At 45.4% G+C, this 17788-nt stretch overlaps 1 protein-coding gene across 1 annotated transcript in view; it reads left to right on the forward strand.

Annotated features, from left to right (window-relative positions):
* Positions 1 to 16690, forward strand: part of CAPN15 (calpain 15) — a 111760-nt gene extending 95070 nt beyond the window's left edge. The window contains exons 5-13 of the mRNA XM_070955029.1: positions 1027 to 1210; positions 2352 to 2575; positions 4852 to 4977; positions 7003 to 7155; positions 8071 to 8232; positions 9487 to 9713; positions 11469 to 11635; positions 12600 to 12778; positions 16492 to 16690. Of these exons, the coding sequence (XP_070811130.1) occupies positions 1027 to 1210; positions 2352 to 2575; positions 4852 to 4977; positions 7003 to 7155; positions 8071 to 8232; positions 9487 to 9713; positions 11469 to 11635; positions 12600 to 12778; positions 16492 to 16669 (1600 nt within the window). The 3' untranslated portion in view covers positions 16670 to 16690. The remainder of the gene's footprint in view (positions 1 to 1026; positions 1211 to 2351; positions 2576 to 4851; positions 4978 to 7002; positions 7156 to 8070; positions 8233 to 9486; positions 9714 to 11468; positions 11636 to 12599; positions 12779 to 16491) is intronic.
* The last annotated feature ends 1098 nt before the right edge of the window (positions 16691 to 17788 follow it).

Raw genomic sequence — 17788 nt, forward strand, 5'->3', positions numbered from 1 at the left:
ACGTCGTCGTCACGTGATGTATTGCGATTTTTTTCCCCCTTTGCTACACCGGGGATGGGTGTGGCTAGCGTGTGACGCATCCAGCCCGCGGGCCACAAGTTTGACAGTCCTGCTATAGATAGAGGCTGCCCTCTCATATCACTGATGAGACTTGTATAGAATAGAATAGAGAAGGAATAGAGAAAGAATAGAATAGAATAGAATAGAATAGAATAGAATAGAATAGAATAGAATAGAATAGAATAGAATAGAATAGGGAATCGAATCGAACCAAATCGGGAATAGAATAGAATAAGAATTAGAATTAGAATTAGAATTAGAATTAGAATTAGAATTAGAATTAGAATTAGAATTAGAATTAGAATTGAATTGAATTTTTTTATTGGCCAAGCGTGGTTGGACACACAAGAAATTTGTCTTTGGTGCATAATGCTCCCAGTGTACATAAAAGAAAAGATACATTTGTCAAGAATCATAAAGTACAGCACTTAATGGTAGTCATAGGGTACAAATAAGCAATCAAATCATACTAGGAAACAATCAATATAAATGGTAAGGATACCAGCAACAAGGTTACAGCAGTCATACAGTCATAAGTGGGAGGAGATGCGTGATAGGAACGATGAGAAGATTAATAGTAATAGTAATGCAGACTTAATGAACAGTTTGACAGTGTTGAGGGAATTATTTGTTTAGCAGAGTGAAAAAACTGTCCTTGTGTCCAGTTGTTCTGGTGTGCAGTGCCCTATAGCGTCGTTTTGAGGGTAGGAGTTGAAACACTTTATGTCCAGGATGCAAGGGGTCTGTAAATATTTTCACAGCCCTCTTTTTGACTCGTGCAGTAGACAGGTCCTCAATGGAAGGCAGGTTGGTAGCCATTGTTTTTTCTGCAGTCCTAATTATCCTCTGAAGTCCGTGTCTCTCTTGTCGGGTTGCAGAACCAAACTAGACAGTTATGGAGCTGCAGGTGACAGACTCATCATTCCTCACCATTAGGGGTCTTCATCAGATGCCCATCTCTTTCAGGTTCCTGAGTGCGCTGGCAGTGCTGGCAGAGCGGCCCGAATTGGTGGAAAGGGTGATGATCACAAGGACCATGTGCCCCGAGGGGGCTTACCAAGTCCGACTATGCAAAGATGGTACCTGGACCACCGTGCTGGTGGATGACATGCTGCCCTGCGATGAGTGTGGCTATCTCCTCTTCTCCCAGGTGGGTGCCACAAATTGGGGGTGGCTCATGGGGAATGGGAGCTGAGAAATGTTTATGGAGATTCTCCGTCATCCAGGTCACGGTTGTCCCAAAAGTGCTTTTTTCAGGAGGCAACTGGACTTTCTGGTTTTTTTCTTTGAAGACGTTTCGCTTCTCATCCAAGAAGCTTCTTCAGCTCTGACTGTATGGTGGGGAATGGAAGGGTTTATACTCCTTGCAGACAGCTTGTCATTTGCATCCTTTTAGAGGGCCATTGAGGCCACTTGGAGGTTAGTCTGTGTCCTCAGGGTCACCTGAGTGGTGCAAATAGGTGGGGATCCTTCTTGGAACTGCTGAAAGAACGGTTCTGCTGAACCGTTCTTGGAACTGCTAAAAGACTGGAGACAGAGGAGGTCATCAGGGGTGAAATGTAAAATGTGTTACTACCGGTTCTGTGGGTGTGGCTTGGTGGCAGTGGGGGTAATGTGACTGGGTGGGGGTGGCCAACTTTTTTTTTTTTTTAACTTTTCAAAGCATTTTTTCTAATGCTTTGAAAAGCCTCTGGCGATCAGGCAACTCAGCTGGGATCGTCAGAGACTTTTCAAAGCATTTTTTTTAACCATCTCTTCGGCCAAGAGGTTGCAGAAAAAAATGCTTTGAAAAGCCTCTGAGGATCCCAGCTGAGCCGTGCGATCATCAGAGGCTTTTTTTTTTCCTACTTTTAAAAGCATTTTTTCGTCGGAAGAGGTTGTAGAAAAAATGCTTTTAAAAGTAAAAAAAAAAAAAAAAGGCTCTGATGATCGTGCGACTCAGCTGAGCATGGGGGGAGGGGCGCAGGGATTTTTGTTACCGGTTCTCCGAACCACCCGTCACCATCGCTACCAGATCAGGCGATCCGGTCCAAACCGGGAGCATTTCACCCCTGGATGTCATATCCCTCCCCCTCTTTCAAACCAGCCGTCTTCTCTGTCCAAAATGTGGACTTTTGCTGTCTTCCAAAGTCAGAGTTGATGAGGTTCTTGTAACCTAGGCAGACGTCAATAAAGTTGATGGCTTTTAGCTATTTAGGAGTAGCTTCAGTGGCTCGCACCTGACAAGGGACGAGAAATCTGTCTGTTGTCACCTGTATATCCAACTCGGTATCTTGTCTTCCTTTTCCCAGGCTCAGAGGAAACAGCTATGGGTGGCTCTGATTGAGAAGGCCTTGGCCAAACTCCACGGCTCATACTTCGCCCTCCAAGCAGGGCGCGCCATCGAAGGCCTGGCTACGCTGACCGGTGCTCCCTGCGAGAGCTTGATGCTGCAGGTCAGCTCCACTAACCCTCGCGAGGAGGCCATTGACACTGACCTCATCTGGGCCAAAATGCTGAGTTCTAAGGAGGCTGGGTAAGACAAGGCAGAAGGGGAGGGGCTTCCCTTTTAAGGTTGGAGGAGGACAAAGTTCGTATCACGAGGATCCCGAGAGAATCCGGCCCTTTGGCCTAAGTCCTCTTGCATCCCGATTGAAGTAGAGGTAGTCCTCGACTTACGACCACAGTTTTTGAGCCCAAAATTTCTCTGGCTGAGCGCGAGACAGCTGTTCAGCCAATGTGGCCCCCGCTTTACGATCTTTCTTGCCACCACTGTTAAGTGAATCACTGCCGTTGTTAAATTAATTACACAGTTGTGAAGTGAAGGTCCCAAAAGAGGATCACATGACACACACACCCCCCCCCGGGACACTGCGACCGTCATAAATCTTCTCCCCTTTTAAATATAAATTTTAACTACAAATTTTAATCTGTTTAAATTAGGGGGTATTTTAAAATTTCAGCCAAATTATTTAATTCGTTTTTAATCTATTTTAAATTTTTGTATCTCTGTGTTTTATCTTCTGGCTGTTCACCACCCTGAGTCCTTCGGGAGAAGGGCAGTATAGAAATTTAATAAAATAAATAAATAATAAAATAAATAAATAAATACATGCCAGTTGCCAAGTATCCAAATTTTGATCAGGTGACCGTGGGGATGCTACAACGGTCATAAGTGTGGGAAAACTGTCATAAGTTACCGTATTTTTCGGACTAAAAAATGTACCTGACTATAAGACGCACCTAACTTTAGAAGAGGAAAACAACAACAAAAAAGTTTTTTTGCCTCCGCGCACCCCATTTTTGGCCCTTTTTTGGCAATTTTCCAGCCTTTTTTTCAACCCGTTATCTAGGCTTTTTGGCCCGTTTTTGAGGCGCTTTTCGGCTTTTGGGGGGGATTTTTTTGGGCCCGTTTTTGAGGCTTTTTCAGCCTGTTTTTGAGCCTTTTTTCAGCTCATTTTTGAGGCTTTCTTCAGCCCATTTTCTAGCCTTTTTTCAGCCCTTTTGGGGGGGCTTTTTTGGCCCATTTTCGAGGCTTTTTCAGCCTGTTTTTGAGGCTTTTTCGGCTCTTTTTGAGGCTTTTTGGGGCTCATTTTTGAGGCTTTTTTCAGCCCATTTGTGAGGCTTTGTTCAGCCCATTTTCTAGGCTCTTTTTGGCCCTTTTTGGGGTATTTTTCCAGCTCATTCTTTTGGAAAAAACAGGCCAAAAAAGCCTCAAAAACGGACTGAAAAAAGACTCAAAAACGGGCCAAAAAAAGACCCCAAAACAGGCTGTGCGGAGGCCAAATCTTCGATCTATAAGACACAGACATGTTCACCCCCTTTTGGGAGATCAAAAAATGCATCTTATAGTTCGAAAAATAAAGCACTTTTTTTTCCAGTGCCGTTGTAACTTCAAACAGTTACTAAATGAACTGTTGTAAGTCGAGGACTACCTGTAGTTCACCACCCGGATCAGGGAGTGCAAGATGGACTCTTCCCCTGGGGTGTCCCCTCAAAAGGAAAACCTATTTCCACTAGGCCCTTTTGTCGGCATTGTAACGATCCCTCCCACGGGAAAAAATATTCTCCAAAAATATTATCCCTTCCCCCACCCCAGTTGGAAGTGGGGCAGACCACTGTAGGATTTTACCAACACCTTTTGCCCCATGTGTGGATTAGTCCTAAGAAAAAGTCACAATATTTGTTGCGTAACTTTCAATGGCCAGGGAAGCAGGACATGCCTCCATGATCCTGGTCAGCTTTTATTTTCTAGTAAACCATGAAAAAACTGGGAAAAAAATGTAATATATTTCTGGAAAATGTAGAGGATGAATACCTAACTTCCAAATCTATGGAGACTCTCCGTCATCCAAGGTCATGGTTGTGCCAACGGTCCTTTTTCAAGAGGCAACCGGACTTCCTTCGTTTTTTCCTTGAAGACGTTTCGCTTCTCATCCCAGGAGCTTCCTCAGTTCTGACTAAAGAAGCTTCGTGGATGAGAAGCGAAACTGAAGAAGCTTCTGGGATGAGAAGCAAAACCTCTTCAAGCCAAAAAAAAAAAAAAAAGTCCAGTTATCTTTTAAGAAAGCACCTTCGGGACATCAAACTTTCAAATAAGACTGGAAGCCACACCCAGTCCTGGCACCTCCCAGGTGGACTTCTACTCCCAGAATTCTTAGCAGGGGCCAAGATAGCTGTGGAACTGTGGGATTTGAAGTCCACACATCTGTGGAGATTGCCAAGGTTGGCAAACTCTGGCCTAAATCTTTGTCCCTTTTTCTTTCTCTTGTACCTTCCCCACATTTTATTCCCGTTTCTGTTACTCTTCAGCTTCCTCATGGGAGCATCGTGTGGAGGAGGCAACATGAAGGTGGATGATGCGGCCTATGAAAGCATGGGTCTTCGCCCACGACATGCGTACTCCATATTGGATGTACGAGACGTGCAAGGACGCAGGTAAACATGGCTGCGCTGATGATCCTGCCCGCTTTGCTCATGGACAGCTTACTTGCTTTAAAATTAGCGGGTCTATAGATAGAACCATTTTCAATCTAGAAGTTTGGCAGTTCGAATCTCACCAGGCTCAAGGTTGACTCAGCCTTCCATCCTTCCGAGGTCGGTAAAACGAGGACCCAGATTATTGGGGCAAACAGGCTGACTCTGTAGTTATTTCTAAGTTATTCTTAGTTATTTCTTCCTCTATTGGTACATTTTAACCACATACTAGCTATCTTGTTTTTAGATGATTCCTCTTTATGCTTCCTACTCTGCAATATTTTAAGATTTGCCCAGTGCGTGCCACATTTTTTATGTGTTATTTTATTTTTGTGATGCAGTATTTTATCTCATCTGTTCGATTTTACTTTTTTTTATTTTCCTAAGCATTGACTAGATAAACTATCTTTAAAAAAAGGAGAAAAAAAAAAAGAAGGCAATGAAACAATGACAGAGCTGCAGTTGCCAAGCTGCAGAGAGAATGGATTCGGGCAGCGCTAATAACTTCCGCGTGTAACTACACAGAAACTTTTATCTCGCAACACACCAAACCACAAATCAGCCAACTCCATTAAGCACAAATCCAACTGCGCCCCGATATACTGTTCCATGTGTAACGTGATCCTGGAAGATTGGGTTGATTGAAGCAAAGCTGTTTATTATTTACTGATTGTTAATTTATTTCTCTGTGCATTTACTGTATTTCTCATAAAATAACAAAGTTGGAAGGGACCTTGGAGGTCTTCTAGTCCAACCCCCTGCTTAGGCAGGAAACCCTACACCACTTCAGACAAATGGTTATCCAACATCTTCTTAAAAACTTCCAGTGTTGGAGCATTCACAACTTCTAGAGGCAAGTTGTTCCACTGGTTAATTGTTCTAACTGTTAGGAAGTTTCTCCTTAATTCCAGGCTGCTCCTCTCCTTGATTAGTTTCCATCTTCGATTTGCTGACTGTGTTTGAGTTTAAAACTGAGCCATGGCTTATTAAACAAACCATAACTGCTTGTCAATTAATTAACATTAACCTGGGTAAAGGGATGTTGTCTCAACATCACGTGTGAATCCAAACACCGGTAAAATAACCGTCTAGATTGAGAAAGAATTCGCCAATGGGAAACATCTAAAATAATAATTTTAAAAAACATCTCTTTGATTCCAGAATATTGTTTTGAGCCAGCTGCCAAATATGTTCAAACCACCAGATAATCAAGTGAAACCAATGTAATCATGTAAGGTTTCTTAAATCAAGTTGTAGCCCTATTTTTTTTTTCAAAAAACCCCCCAACCACTTTACATTCTTGCTGGCTTTCAGCGGGATAAACTGTAACCCTTGTCACGCTTTCCTGTTTAAGCACAGCAGGAATTATTTTCCCAGCAAACACACTCGGTGTCCAATTCGATGGAACCTAAGACAGCGGACAAAATGGTTCTAATATTCGGAAGGCTGACGCTTATTCATTCATTCAATCCGTTGTAAACTCTTTAATCTGCCAATCTTTGTATCTTCTTAAATGCAGGAGAAGAGCAGGCACAGGTGGGGGTGGAATTAAGTGCGTCATCAGCCTAGAATCATTGCATTGCCACAAATGTCCAACTCCTTCAATACCATTGACCTTTATCTGCCGCCAATTTAGTACTGAACTTTAGTTGACTGGATTGTTGTGTATAGGTTTTTGAGCGATAAATCTTTCTGAGCTGCAGCTTAACGGATGTTCCTGCGCCTAACTTTAATCTCGTCAACTGAAGATCAGTACTACCTTGGTGCCAGATAAGGATCAATGGAATTCAAGAAGGTTTGGACTTCGGCCGTTTGTGGCAACGTAACAATTCTAGGCTGATGACACATTTAACTCTGCCCTCCCAGGTCCACCTGCTCTTCTCCTACAGTAAAGAGTTTATGCCTTATTCTTAAACTCAGAGTAAGAGCTGAGTAACCCATCTTTCTCTTCTTTTTCTCCTCCCTAAATCCCTAAATCCCTTTCAGACTGCTGCGACTTCGTAATCCCTGGGGCCGCTTCTCTTGGAATGGCAGCTGGTCCGACGAATGGTCCCACTGGCCCTCCCATTTGCGTCACGAGCTGATGCCCCATGGGAGCAGCGACGGGGTCTTCTGGATGGAATACAGCGACTTCATCAGGTATCTCCCAGGGGGAGCCAGCTTGCGTCCCAGAGCTCTTGGGTTGCTTGAGTTCGGCTGTGGGATTGTCAGGTTGTGGATTTTAAGATCACAAGGTAGAAATGCTTCCTGGGTCTGTCTGTCTACATATACACAAGCACACCCACCCACCAACCCCCCACCCCCACCCACATTTGATCTATTTATCTGTCTCTCATCTATATCTATCTATCTATCGATTGATCTATCATCTATCCATCCATCCATCCATCTCGTCTAATATTTATATCTATCTAGTCTGCCTTTGTCTGTCTGTCTGTCGTCTGTCTGTCTATCTGTGTTATCTATCTATCTATCTATCTATCTATCTATCTATCTATCTATCTATCATCTACCCATCCATCCATCTCCTCTAATATTTATATCTATCTGTCTGTCGGTCTGTCTGTCTGTCATCTATCTATCCATCCATCCATCCATCCATCCATCCATCCATCCATCCATCCATCCATCCCCTCTAATATTTATATCTATCTAGTCTGTCTTTGTTTGTCTGTCTGTCATCTATCTATCTATCTATCTATCTATCTATCTATCTATCTATCTATCTATCTATCCATCCATCCATCCATCCATCCATCCATCCATCCATCCATCCCCTCTAATATTTATATCTATCTAGTTTGTCTTTGTCTGTCTGTCTGTCTGTCATCTATCTACCCACCCATCTATTATCTATCTTCTACCTACCTACCTACATACCTACCTACCTGCCATCTTCTGCCTTTATTGTTTTTGCAAATAACTCAAGGCTATGAACGTATCCAGCACACCTCCTTCCTCCTATTTTTCCCCACAACAACCATCCTGTGAGGTGGGTTGGGCTGAGAGAGAGCGACTGGCCCAAGGTTAAGAGATGTTGACTTCTCTTGCTAGGTATTTTGACTCTGTGGACATCTGCAAGCTTCATTCCGACTGGCACGAAGTGCGTGTGCAGGCGGCTTTCCCCAATAAGGCCAGTGGGCCCATCACGGTCACGTCACTGACTGTGCTGGAGCGAGCAACTTTGGAGTTTGCCCTTTTCCAGGAAGGCAGCAGGTGAGGCGGAAGATCAAGCCAATTGGGTGAAGAACCAAGGCTCTAGTAAGGAAGATCGTAAAGTGGGTCAAAGCTCACTTAACATCTTGCTTAGCAATGGAAACGTTGGGCTCAATTGTGGCCGTAAGTCGAGGACTACCTGTACTGTGATCAGGAGCAGAATCTGTATTGCATCTGTAGACATGGTAGAGTGAGTGGGTTGTAAATGGCTGGTTCCTTTCTGACTTGTAGCTTATCTAAAAGTTCTTCTCAAATTAGAGAGCTGGAGATCTATTGGGTTGCGGTTTCCACAAAGCCCCAGCCACCTTAGAAATGTGGGAGTTGGAGTCAAGCCGACTTGGGGAAAGATGGTCTATGGCCGTGATGGTAAACCTATGGCACAGGTGCCACCTGTTGTCAACTTGCAAAGCTTTCAAGTTGCCATGAGCAGGAGGGAGGGAGAACTGATAGAGCTGATTGATTTCCCTAACTGAAGTGCATTCCATACATTCTTCCTGACCGCAATCAGAAGGAGGGTGTTAGGTTTCACAGCCTGCCAAAGTGGTTAATTGGAGAATGTGATTTATGACATGGCCAGAGAGGAGGGGAGAGACAGGGTCATAGGGGAACGTAAATCTACGTAGGATCAGTCCTAACTGCATCCCAGTATTGCCGGAATGTTGCTCCTAATAAATGAATATATTTCCTTTAAAGTTTGGATCATGGCTCATGAATTAATTAGGGCATCTTTCAGAAACTTGACACCTGTGGCACGTGGAGCCATATCTGTGGGCACGCGAGCATTGCCCTAGCTCAGCTCCAGTGCGCATGCGTGCGTCGGTCAGCTGATTTTCTGGCCTTCTGGGCCCACTGGAAGTTGGGAAACATGCTGTTTCCGGCCTCTGGAGGGCCTCCGGGGGTGGTGGTGAGGAAGGCCGTTTTCCCCTTCCCCAGTCTCCAAAAAAGCCTCTGGAGCCTGGGGAGGGCGAAAAATGGGCCTACCTGGCCCACCATGCCATCATGTGCCAAAAACAGGGGTCGCAAGGGGTGTGTGTGTGTGTGTGTGGCACGTGCATGCATGGTGGTCAGGGCACATTGAGTTATGGGTGTGGGCACGCACGTGTGCGATCCTCCTGCGCTCCCACCGTTTTTGGCACGCGACGGCAAAAAGGTTAACTATCACTGGTCTACGGTATCAATCCTCTTGGTTTGGTGAGGGGAGTCCATTTAAGCTCACGCCGACTGCTTCAGTGACTCCACCTTGTCCTTTCTCAGACGCTCGGACACCGTGGACAGCCATCTCCTCGACCTGTGCATCATGGTGTTCCGAGCCACCTTCATCAATGGGAGCAAGCTAAGCCTGGGACGCCTGATGGCCCACAGCAAGCGAGCGGTCAAGAAGTTTGTCAACTGTGACATCATGCTGGAGCCGGGCGAGTATGCCGTGGTGTGCTGTGCCTTCAACCACTGGACTGCCCCAGTGCCAGGAACCTCAGGCCCAGGTGAGAGCAGTGGGTGACTTGCTCGGAAGGTAGGACTGAGAGGGAATAGAAAGATGCCAGCGTTTGAAGAAAAGCCCTCTTTAAGAGTCACAGTGGCGCAGTGGTTAGAGTGCAGTACTGCAGGCTACTTCTGCTGACTACCGGCTGACTGCAAATTGGCAGTTTGAATCTCACCAGGCTCAAGGTTGGACTCAACCTTCCATCCTTCCGAGGTGGGTCAAATGAGGAGTCAGATTGTTGGGGGCAAGAGGCTGACTCTGTAAATCGCTTAGAGAGGGCTGTAAAGCACTGTGAAGCAGCATATAAATCTAAGTGCTATTGATACTTTCCTTCCTTCCTTCCTTCCATCCATCCATCCATCCATGGTGTGCAGTGGTTAGAATGCAGTATTGCAGGCTAACTCTGCCCACTGCCAGCAGTTCGATCCGCTCAAGTTGATTCAGCCTTCCATCCTTCCGAGGCGGGTAACATGAGGACTCAGATTGCTGGGGGCAATGTGCTGACTCTGTAAACAGCTTAGAGAGGGCTGTAAAAGCACTGTGAAGCGGGATATAAATCTAAGTGCTATTGCTATTAATCGTTTCAAGGACTCTCTCCAGAAGCCAGTGTGAAGTGTTGGTTGTTGAACTGCAGCGGGGGAGTGCGAGGCTCAGTGATTCAATCAGCCACGGACACTCCCGGGGTTTCCCTTTAATGAGATCTTCAATACAAGAGAATATTTTGTAGCTCAGGGTTGAGCTGTGAGGTCCTCAGTGCTCTCTGAGCTTGATGGTTTTCCTATAGATGTTTCATTACCAAGCTAGGTAACATCATCAGTGCTAGATGGGAAGTGGGATGGGGGCAAAAAAGAGGAGGAGGAGGAGTCATCCTGGGTGCTCTCTCAGTTTGGCTGTTTTCCTGCAGACATTTCATTACTAAGCTAGCATTGGTGGGATTCAGCCGGTTCGGGCCGGTTCAGACGAACCGGTAGTCAAATTGCTGACTGGCCCCGCCCCTTCCAGGAGTCCCCATGTGCTCTATTTTGGCTCCCAAATAAATGCAGGGAGGCCTAGGCCCAAAACAGGGGACAGGGGGGCAACCCCCGGAGGCCCGTTTTGCTCCAAAGAGGCTTTAGGGAGGTTTCCTAGGCCCTTTTTCGCTCCCAGGAGGCTTCAGGGAGGCCTCCTAGGCCCAAAATGGGGCGTGGGGGGAGTACCCCCCCAGCCCATTTTTGCTCCCAAGGGGGTGCAGGAGGCCAAGTGCTGCCTGTCACACACCCTGGCCACACCCACCATGGCCACGCCCACCCAGCCCATCATTAGGGCATAGAACCAGTTATTAAATTGTTTGAATCCCACCACTGCAAACTAGGTAACCTCATCAGTGCAGAGCTAAGCAAATGAGATTTTCTCAGCGGGGTTCTTCTCTCGTGGTAAACAAAGAGTTTTGCACCTGGAGTCAAAGCAAGACAAAAAAAAAATCTGACAAATCTATCTTAATTATTTCCTTCTTAATTTTCCCTTGACATTTGCTCCCTTGGGTGAAAAAGGAGCTTCCACCAAATAGTCAATTGAATAATTCAGTGTTTTATGTTGTCCTGGGAAAAGTTAACCAAAGTTCCTAAGTGCTGAAGAGAGGCCTTCATTCTTCAGATAGGATGACTTTTGGATCCTCTTAAGCTCGCGGTAGGGATGCCAGGCAGGATGGTGTAAAGCTTGAGGTGCCGTCTCCTACAACTGAACCCACATCTCTGCCATATCTTTCCATCTCTTTCAGGCTCCAGCCCTACATCTAGCAGCGAATGCCCGCCCACCGAAGTCTCCAGCTACATCTTAGCCATCTACGGTTCCCGCCTTGTGATGGTAGAACAGATTGAGGCCCAATCGACCACCTTGGCCGACGCCATCATTCTCCTCACGGAGAACAAGGGCGAGCGGCATGAGGTGGGTGTCGGTAGCCATCATCCTCTTGAAGAGTCTATAGAGTTTTAGATTTGAGTTTGGCGGTCCTGATTATTGACATTAAAGCGATTAGAAAAGAATTTTTTTTAAAAAAAGATCTCAGTTCTCTTCAGGATCATTGAGTAACCTGTTGACCAACTCAACCACTTAACTATAGCTTAGTCAAGGATGTCCAACCTTGGTGACTTTAAGACCTGCGGACTTCAAATCCCACAATTTCACAAGCGGCAGCTTCTTTTAGAGCAGGAGTGGCCAACCTTGCCAACTTTTGTGGACTTCAATTCCCAGAATTCCCCCAGCTGTGCTGAAAGAAAGCTGTGCTGGCTGGGGAATTCTGGGAGCTTGTCAGAGTTAGTTGCAAAAATCACATCCAGAAAGCACACACAGATAACTGATTCAGCAGGATTCATTAACTTCTCTTTATATATAAAATAACACATACAATGCCAAAAGCAGATTCTTCCAACGTGGTACCCTGTTTTCCCCAAAATAAGACATCCCCTGATAATAAACCCAATCGGGCTTTTGAGCGCATGGCAATAAGGCCAAGCGCTTATTTGAGGGTTCAAAAAAATATAAGACAGGGTCTTATTTTCGGGAAAACACTGTAGCAAGTAGAGATTGGGAATAAGTACAAAACACAGGCAGAGTACAGCAGAGAAGAGTCTAGTTTCAGTTTCAATTCAGCAAGCCTAGTTTCAGTTTCCAAACAGTCCCCATTGGCTGACTCAGTTGCTATGCCTATTCATTACCATGGTTACCATGGTACCATGTCTCTGCCAGTCATGAATTCTCTGACAGAGTTGGAGTCCACAAGTTTTAAAGACGCCAAAGGTCGGACACTCCTGGCTTAAGTGTGATGGGATGCAAACTTTATCCCAACTTCAATCTGTTGACCTACGACTCCTTCAGACAAACAAGCTGATTATTTTCCTTTTTGGAACAGGGGCGTGAAGGGATGACCTGTTATTACCTGACCCACGGCTGGGCCGGTCTCATCGTCGTGGTGGAGAATCGGCACCCCAAGTCCTATCTCCACGTCCAGTGTGATTGCACAGATAGCTTCAATGTTGTGTCCACTCGGGGCAGCTTGAAGACACAGGACAGTGTGCCACCTTTGCACAGGTGAGAGCCCAGAAATGCAAAATAGCATGGCAGGTATGGCTGGTCCAATGTGCATTCCAATATTGGAGCTATGGAAATAAGGAGAAATGAGATCCCTAATCAGCCTTTTATTTTATTTTATTTCATTATTTCATTATTTATTTATTATTTAATTTAATTTTGTTTTATTTTATTTTATTTCATTATTTCATTATTTATTTTATTTTATTTTATTATTTTATTTTATTTTATTTTTTATTTTATTTCATTATTTTATTTTTTATTTTATTTTATTATTTTATTTTATTTATTTTATTTCATTATTTTATTTTTTATTTTATTTCATTATTTCATTATTTTATTTTTTTATTTTATTTCATTATTTCATTACTTATTTTATTTTATTTCATTATTTTATTTTTTTATTTTATTTTATTTCATTATTTCATTACTTATTTTATTTTATTATTTTATTATTTTATTTTATTTCATTATTTTATTTATTTCATTTCATTTTATTTCATTTTGTTATTTATTTCATTTTATTATTTTATTTTATTTATTTTTTATTTTATTTTATTTCATTTTATTTTATTTCATTTCATTTTATTATTTTATTTTATTTTTATTTGGGCCCTTGTGTATGTGTGTAAGTCTGCAAATCAGATTTCAGTGACTGGACCTAGTCCCTGTGGCAAGTTTTTTCAGAAATGTTCTGCCATTGCCTATTTCCTAGGGTTGAGAAGGAATGACCGGCCCAAAGTCAGCCAGCTGGCTTTGGTGCTTAAGGCAGGACTAGAACTCGCCGTCTCCCAGTTTTTAGCCTGTCTTATCCACTAGTCTAGCTGACCTTTCATTTATTATAAATTATTATTATTATTCCTGGCAGTTTTCCTGGCAAGGTGTTTTCAGAAGTGGTTTGCCATTGCCTGCATCCTAAGACCGAGAGGGAAGTGACTGGCCCTAAGTCACCCAGCTTGCTAGAAAATTCTGACAGTGCAGTGGTTAGAGTGCAGTATTGCAGGCAAACTCTGCCCACCGTCAGGAGTTTGATCCTGACGGGGCTCAAGGTTGACTTCCATCCTTCCAGGGTCATTAAAATGAGGACCCAGATTGTTGGGGGCCATAGGCTCACTCTGTAAACTGCTCAGAGAGGGCTGTAAAGCACTGTGAAGCAGTATATAAGTCTAATATATAAGTATATAAGGCTATTGCCATTGTGCCTAAGGCAGGACTAGAAATCTAACCACAAACCAAACGGGTTACTGAAACTTCATGTGAATCCCTGCCCTATTGCTAAGTCCTAATGTTCCTTAGGCACAGAGGCTAAGACGCTGAGCTTGTCGATCAGAAAGGTTGGCAGTTCAGCTGTTTGAGTCCCTAGTGCCGCATAACGGGGTGAGCTCCCGTTACTTGTCCCAGCTTCTGTCAACCTAGCAGTTCGAAAGCACGTAAAAAAATGCAAGTAGAAAAATAGGGATCACCTTTGGTGGGAAGATAACAATGTTCCGTGCGCCTTTGGCATTTAGTCATGCCAGCCACATGACCACGGAGACGTCTTCGGACAGCGCTGGCTCTTCGGCTTTGAAACAGAGATGAGCACCACCCCCTAGAGTCGGGAATGACTAGTACATATTTGTGAGGGGAACCTGTTGTGTCCCGCCAGCGGCCTGTGCGGCTGGTAGCTGATTCTGACAGTGAGGAGGCTGGTGTGGTGATTCGCCAGCAGCCTATGCAGCTGGCACCCGAGTCAGATAATGAGGAGGCTGGAGAAGATGTGATGCCAGAGGCGGGGATCCAGCCAGGGCCTTCAGAACCTCCCATAAGTGAAGGGGAAGAAGAGGAGGCGCCTCTTCTCAATGCATGGGCTCACAGAGCTTCCAAAAGGCAGGAATGGCTCCTCAGGAGGAGGTCTCCTCGAGAGTAAGGCTTGGGGCTAATTGGCCACTCCCTTAGCCTATTTAAGGAATGCCGACGACTGAGGCAATTTGCAGAAAACAACTTCGTTCATATTCCTTTGCGTATTGACTCCAGAAACGTCTGATCGGCTCTTGCTTCTCTCTTGTCATTTTTCCTGCAAATTGCTTCCGGGCATTCTGCCAACCACAGTAAGATTACGGTTATCTGAAATACTGTGCCTCAGAATTGAGTTATTATTCTTTGGATTCTTGTTGGCTGTTAATGAAGTTAAATTAACAGCCCTTGTTCAGAAAAGACTGATTTAAACTGTACTTGTGTTCGAACAACTACTAAGAAAGCTCATTAGTAGTCCTTAATTAGTAAACTAAGGTTTGTACGTTCTTTGTGGTCCGTAGCTGGAGCAGAACAGAACCTTTACCTTTAATGTTCCTTCTCCCATAATGTCTATGTTGATTCTCAGTCATCCAGGTCATGGTTGTCCCAAAGGTGGTTTTTTCAAGAGGCAACAGGACTTTCTGATTTTTCTTTGAAGACATTTTGCTTCTCATCCAAAAAGCTTCTTGGATGAAGAAGCGAAACGTCTTCAAAGAAAAACCAGAAAGTCCTGTTGCCTCTTGAAAAAAGCACCTTTTTGGGACTTCTCTGGTAATAAGAGCATGAAAAAGAAAGGAACAAGAAAGAACAGATTCTGAGCTTCCCAAGTGTTTGACCTTGGTTTTCTGGACGCCGGTTATTTATTGCCAGAAAAATTTAAGATCACCCCGTTGGCTTTGTGTGTAAAGCAGGACTAGAACTCACAGTCTCCTGGTCTGATGCCCTAAACGACTAAAAAGAGAACGCCAAAGTGGCTCTCTTTGATGGTTTACAGTGAGCCTAATCCGTGCGATCTCATCTTGTTTTAGACGAGAATGTCCCCATTTTGCATCGTTTTAGTAATTCTGCAAGATATCAGCTCTGAAACTTTTTTTTGGCAAAGTTTTTAATGATTGGGGTGGGCTGGATGAGCCACAGTGACGCAGTGGTTAGACTGCAGTACTGCAGGCTACTTCTGCCGACTGCCGGCTGCCTGCAATTTGGCAGTTCGAATCTCACTAGGCTCAAGGTTGACTCAGCCTTCCATCCTTCCGAGGTCGGTAAAATGAGGACCCAGATTGTTGGGTGCAATAGGCTGACTAGTGGTGAAATCCTCCACGGATTGCCACATGGATTCGCTACATGTGCGCATGCACAGAGCATGCCAAAAGCACGCTGCACCCGCATGCACATTACACACCAAATACACACTGCACATGTGCATGCACAGTGTGTGCCAAACGTGCGTTTCGTGCACAAAAAGAAGCCTTTTCTAAGGTAAGTAGAACAGTGAAGGCGGGGGGAACAGTTGTGCCGTGCGATTTAGATTCCCTAGATTTCCTGCTTTCTAGCGAATATAAATCACGCGGCACAACTGATTGTCGGAAATACCACTTCGGATGAACTGGTAGTTTCTTTTAACTACCGGTTTGCCTGAAATGGTAGCTTTTTTTAATACTGGTTTGCCCGAACCGGTAGCTTTTATCACTACTGGTTCGCCGTAACTGGTAGCTTTTATCATTACCGGTTCGCCGTAACCGGTAGCACTTCACCCCTGAGGCTGACTCTGTAAACCACTTAGAGAGGGCTGTAAAGCACTGTGAAGTGGTATAGAAGTCTAAGTGCAATTACTATTGCTATTACTAACTACTTCTTCAGACTCAAGAAACTCTCTCACCTCCCTCTCCCATCCTTCCCCCCCCCTCCTTCCCCTCTTCTCTGTTTTGGTTCTCCTCCTTCAGGCAGGTCCTGGTGATTTTATCCCAACTGGAAGGAAATGCCGGATTCTCCATCACGCACCGCCTGGCTCACCGCAAGGCCACCCAGGCATTCCTGAACGACTGGATGTCAACAAAGGGGACGCACAACCCCCTGCTCACCCCCGAGGTGGCGGGACTTCACGGACCCCGGCCGCTATGACAAAGGGCCCCCCCAGCCCCCCTCTTCTGCTTCTGCCTTTTTCTAGCCCCGCCTGTCTCGCGCATTGCCCCAGCCGTCCGTGCAGAGCCCGTCAGGATTAAGGAGGACCGACGAATCGCGGGTTTCAAACTAAGCGCCTCGTCTCCTGTTCTCTGGGGTTAGGCCGGGAGCTGCTCAGGTTCCCCTCCCACCTCCCTCTCTTGAAAAACCCATCTCCCCTTTCCCCCTCCTCCCCCCTTTTCCCACAGAAGATGCACTTTATCCAAAGCTGCGGTCAGGATAGGAGAGCAAGGAAAAAAGATTTTAGAGCTGGGGGGGAAGGATGCCCCCCTCGCAGGTTCCAGCATACCGAACGGCCTGAGCGCTGCCAGCTGCTTGGCGCGGGGGCGTGGTCGTCCTTCCCCTCAGCCACCCAGATATCCTACGGCTGCAACAATATACCTCTGGCGAATCTGTCTGTCTGTCTGTCTGCCTGCCTTCCCTCGCGGTTCATGGCGTCAGCAGCTGAGGGGGGTTAGAGTGGGTTCCTTTGCTCCATTGAGGGCGAAGGAGGTGGGTTTTCATCTCCCTTCTAGTTGTCCAGGCCCAGGAGATTCCCAGCAGGGGTTGCCCAACCCTGGCAACTTTTAAGTCCTGTGGACTTCGACTCCCAGAATTCCCCAGCCAAAATTTAAGACCTTTGGACTTCAGCTCGATTCAAGCAAGCTATGCTGGCTGGGGAATTCTGGGAGTTGAAGTCCGCAGGTCTTAAAGTAACCAAGGTTGGAGACTCCTAATTTCCAGAGAGATGGAGCCGGCCAAATCCACCTGGGTAGACCTGGCCTGCAGTCGCCAAAGGTGAGTTGGCGTTTCACACTAGGCCCCAAAGCAGGTTGCATATGATGCCACCAGCCACCTCACCATGCAACGCAAGCAAGAAGCAGCTGTGGAAGTCTGGTGGTGGGCCAGGGGTGCACTTTTCCTGGAGGGACCTGTTACTGCAACACAACGGAGCCATACTGAGGGGGGGTCTTTTTGCTTTGGTACCTACCCCTGGTTCCCACTCCCATCTGAGGCTGGGTGAGGAACCAAAGCCCACCCTTCCATATTTTGGTGGCCGGCCAGCTAATGCTTTATCCG

This window comes from Pituophis catenifer, unplaced genomic scaffold, assembly GCF_029215685.1.
Source record: "Pituophis catenifer annectens isolate HBS135680 unplaced genomic scaffold, rPitCat1.0.hap2 SCAF_16, whole genome shotgun sequence".
Lineage (NCBI taxonomy): Eukaryota > Metazoa > Chordata > Lepidosauria > Squamata > Colubridae > Pituophis > Pituophis catenifer.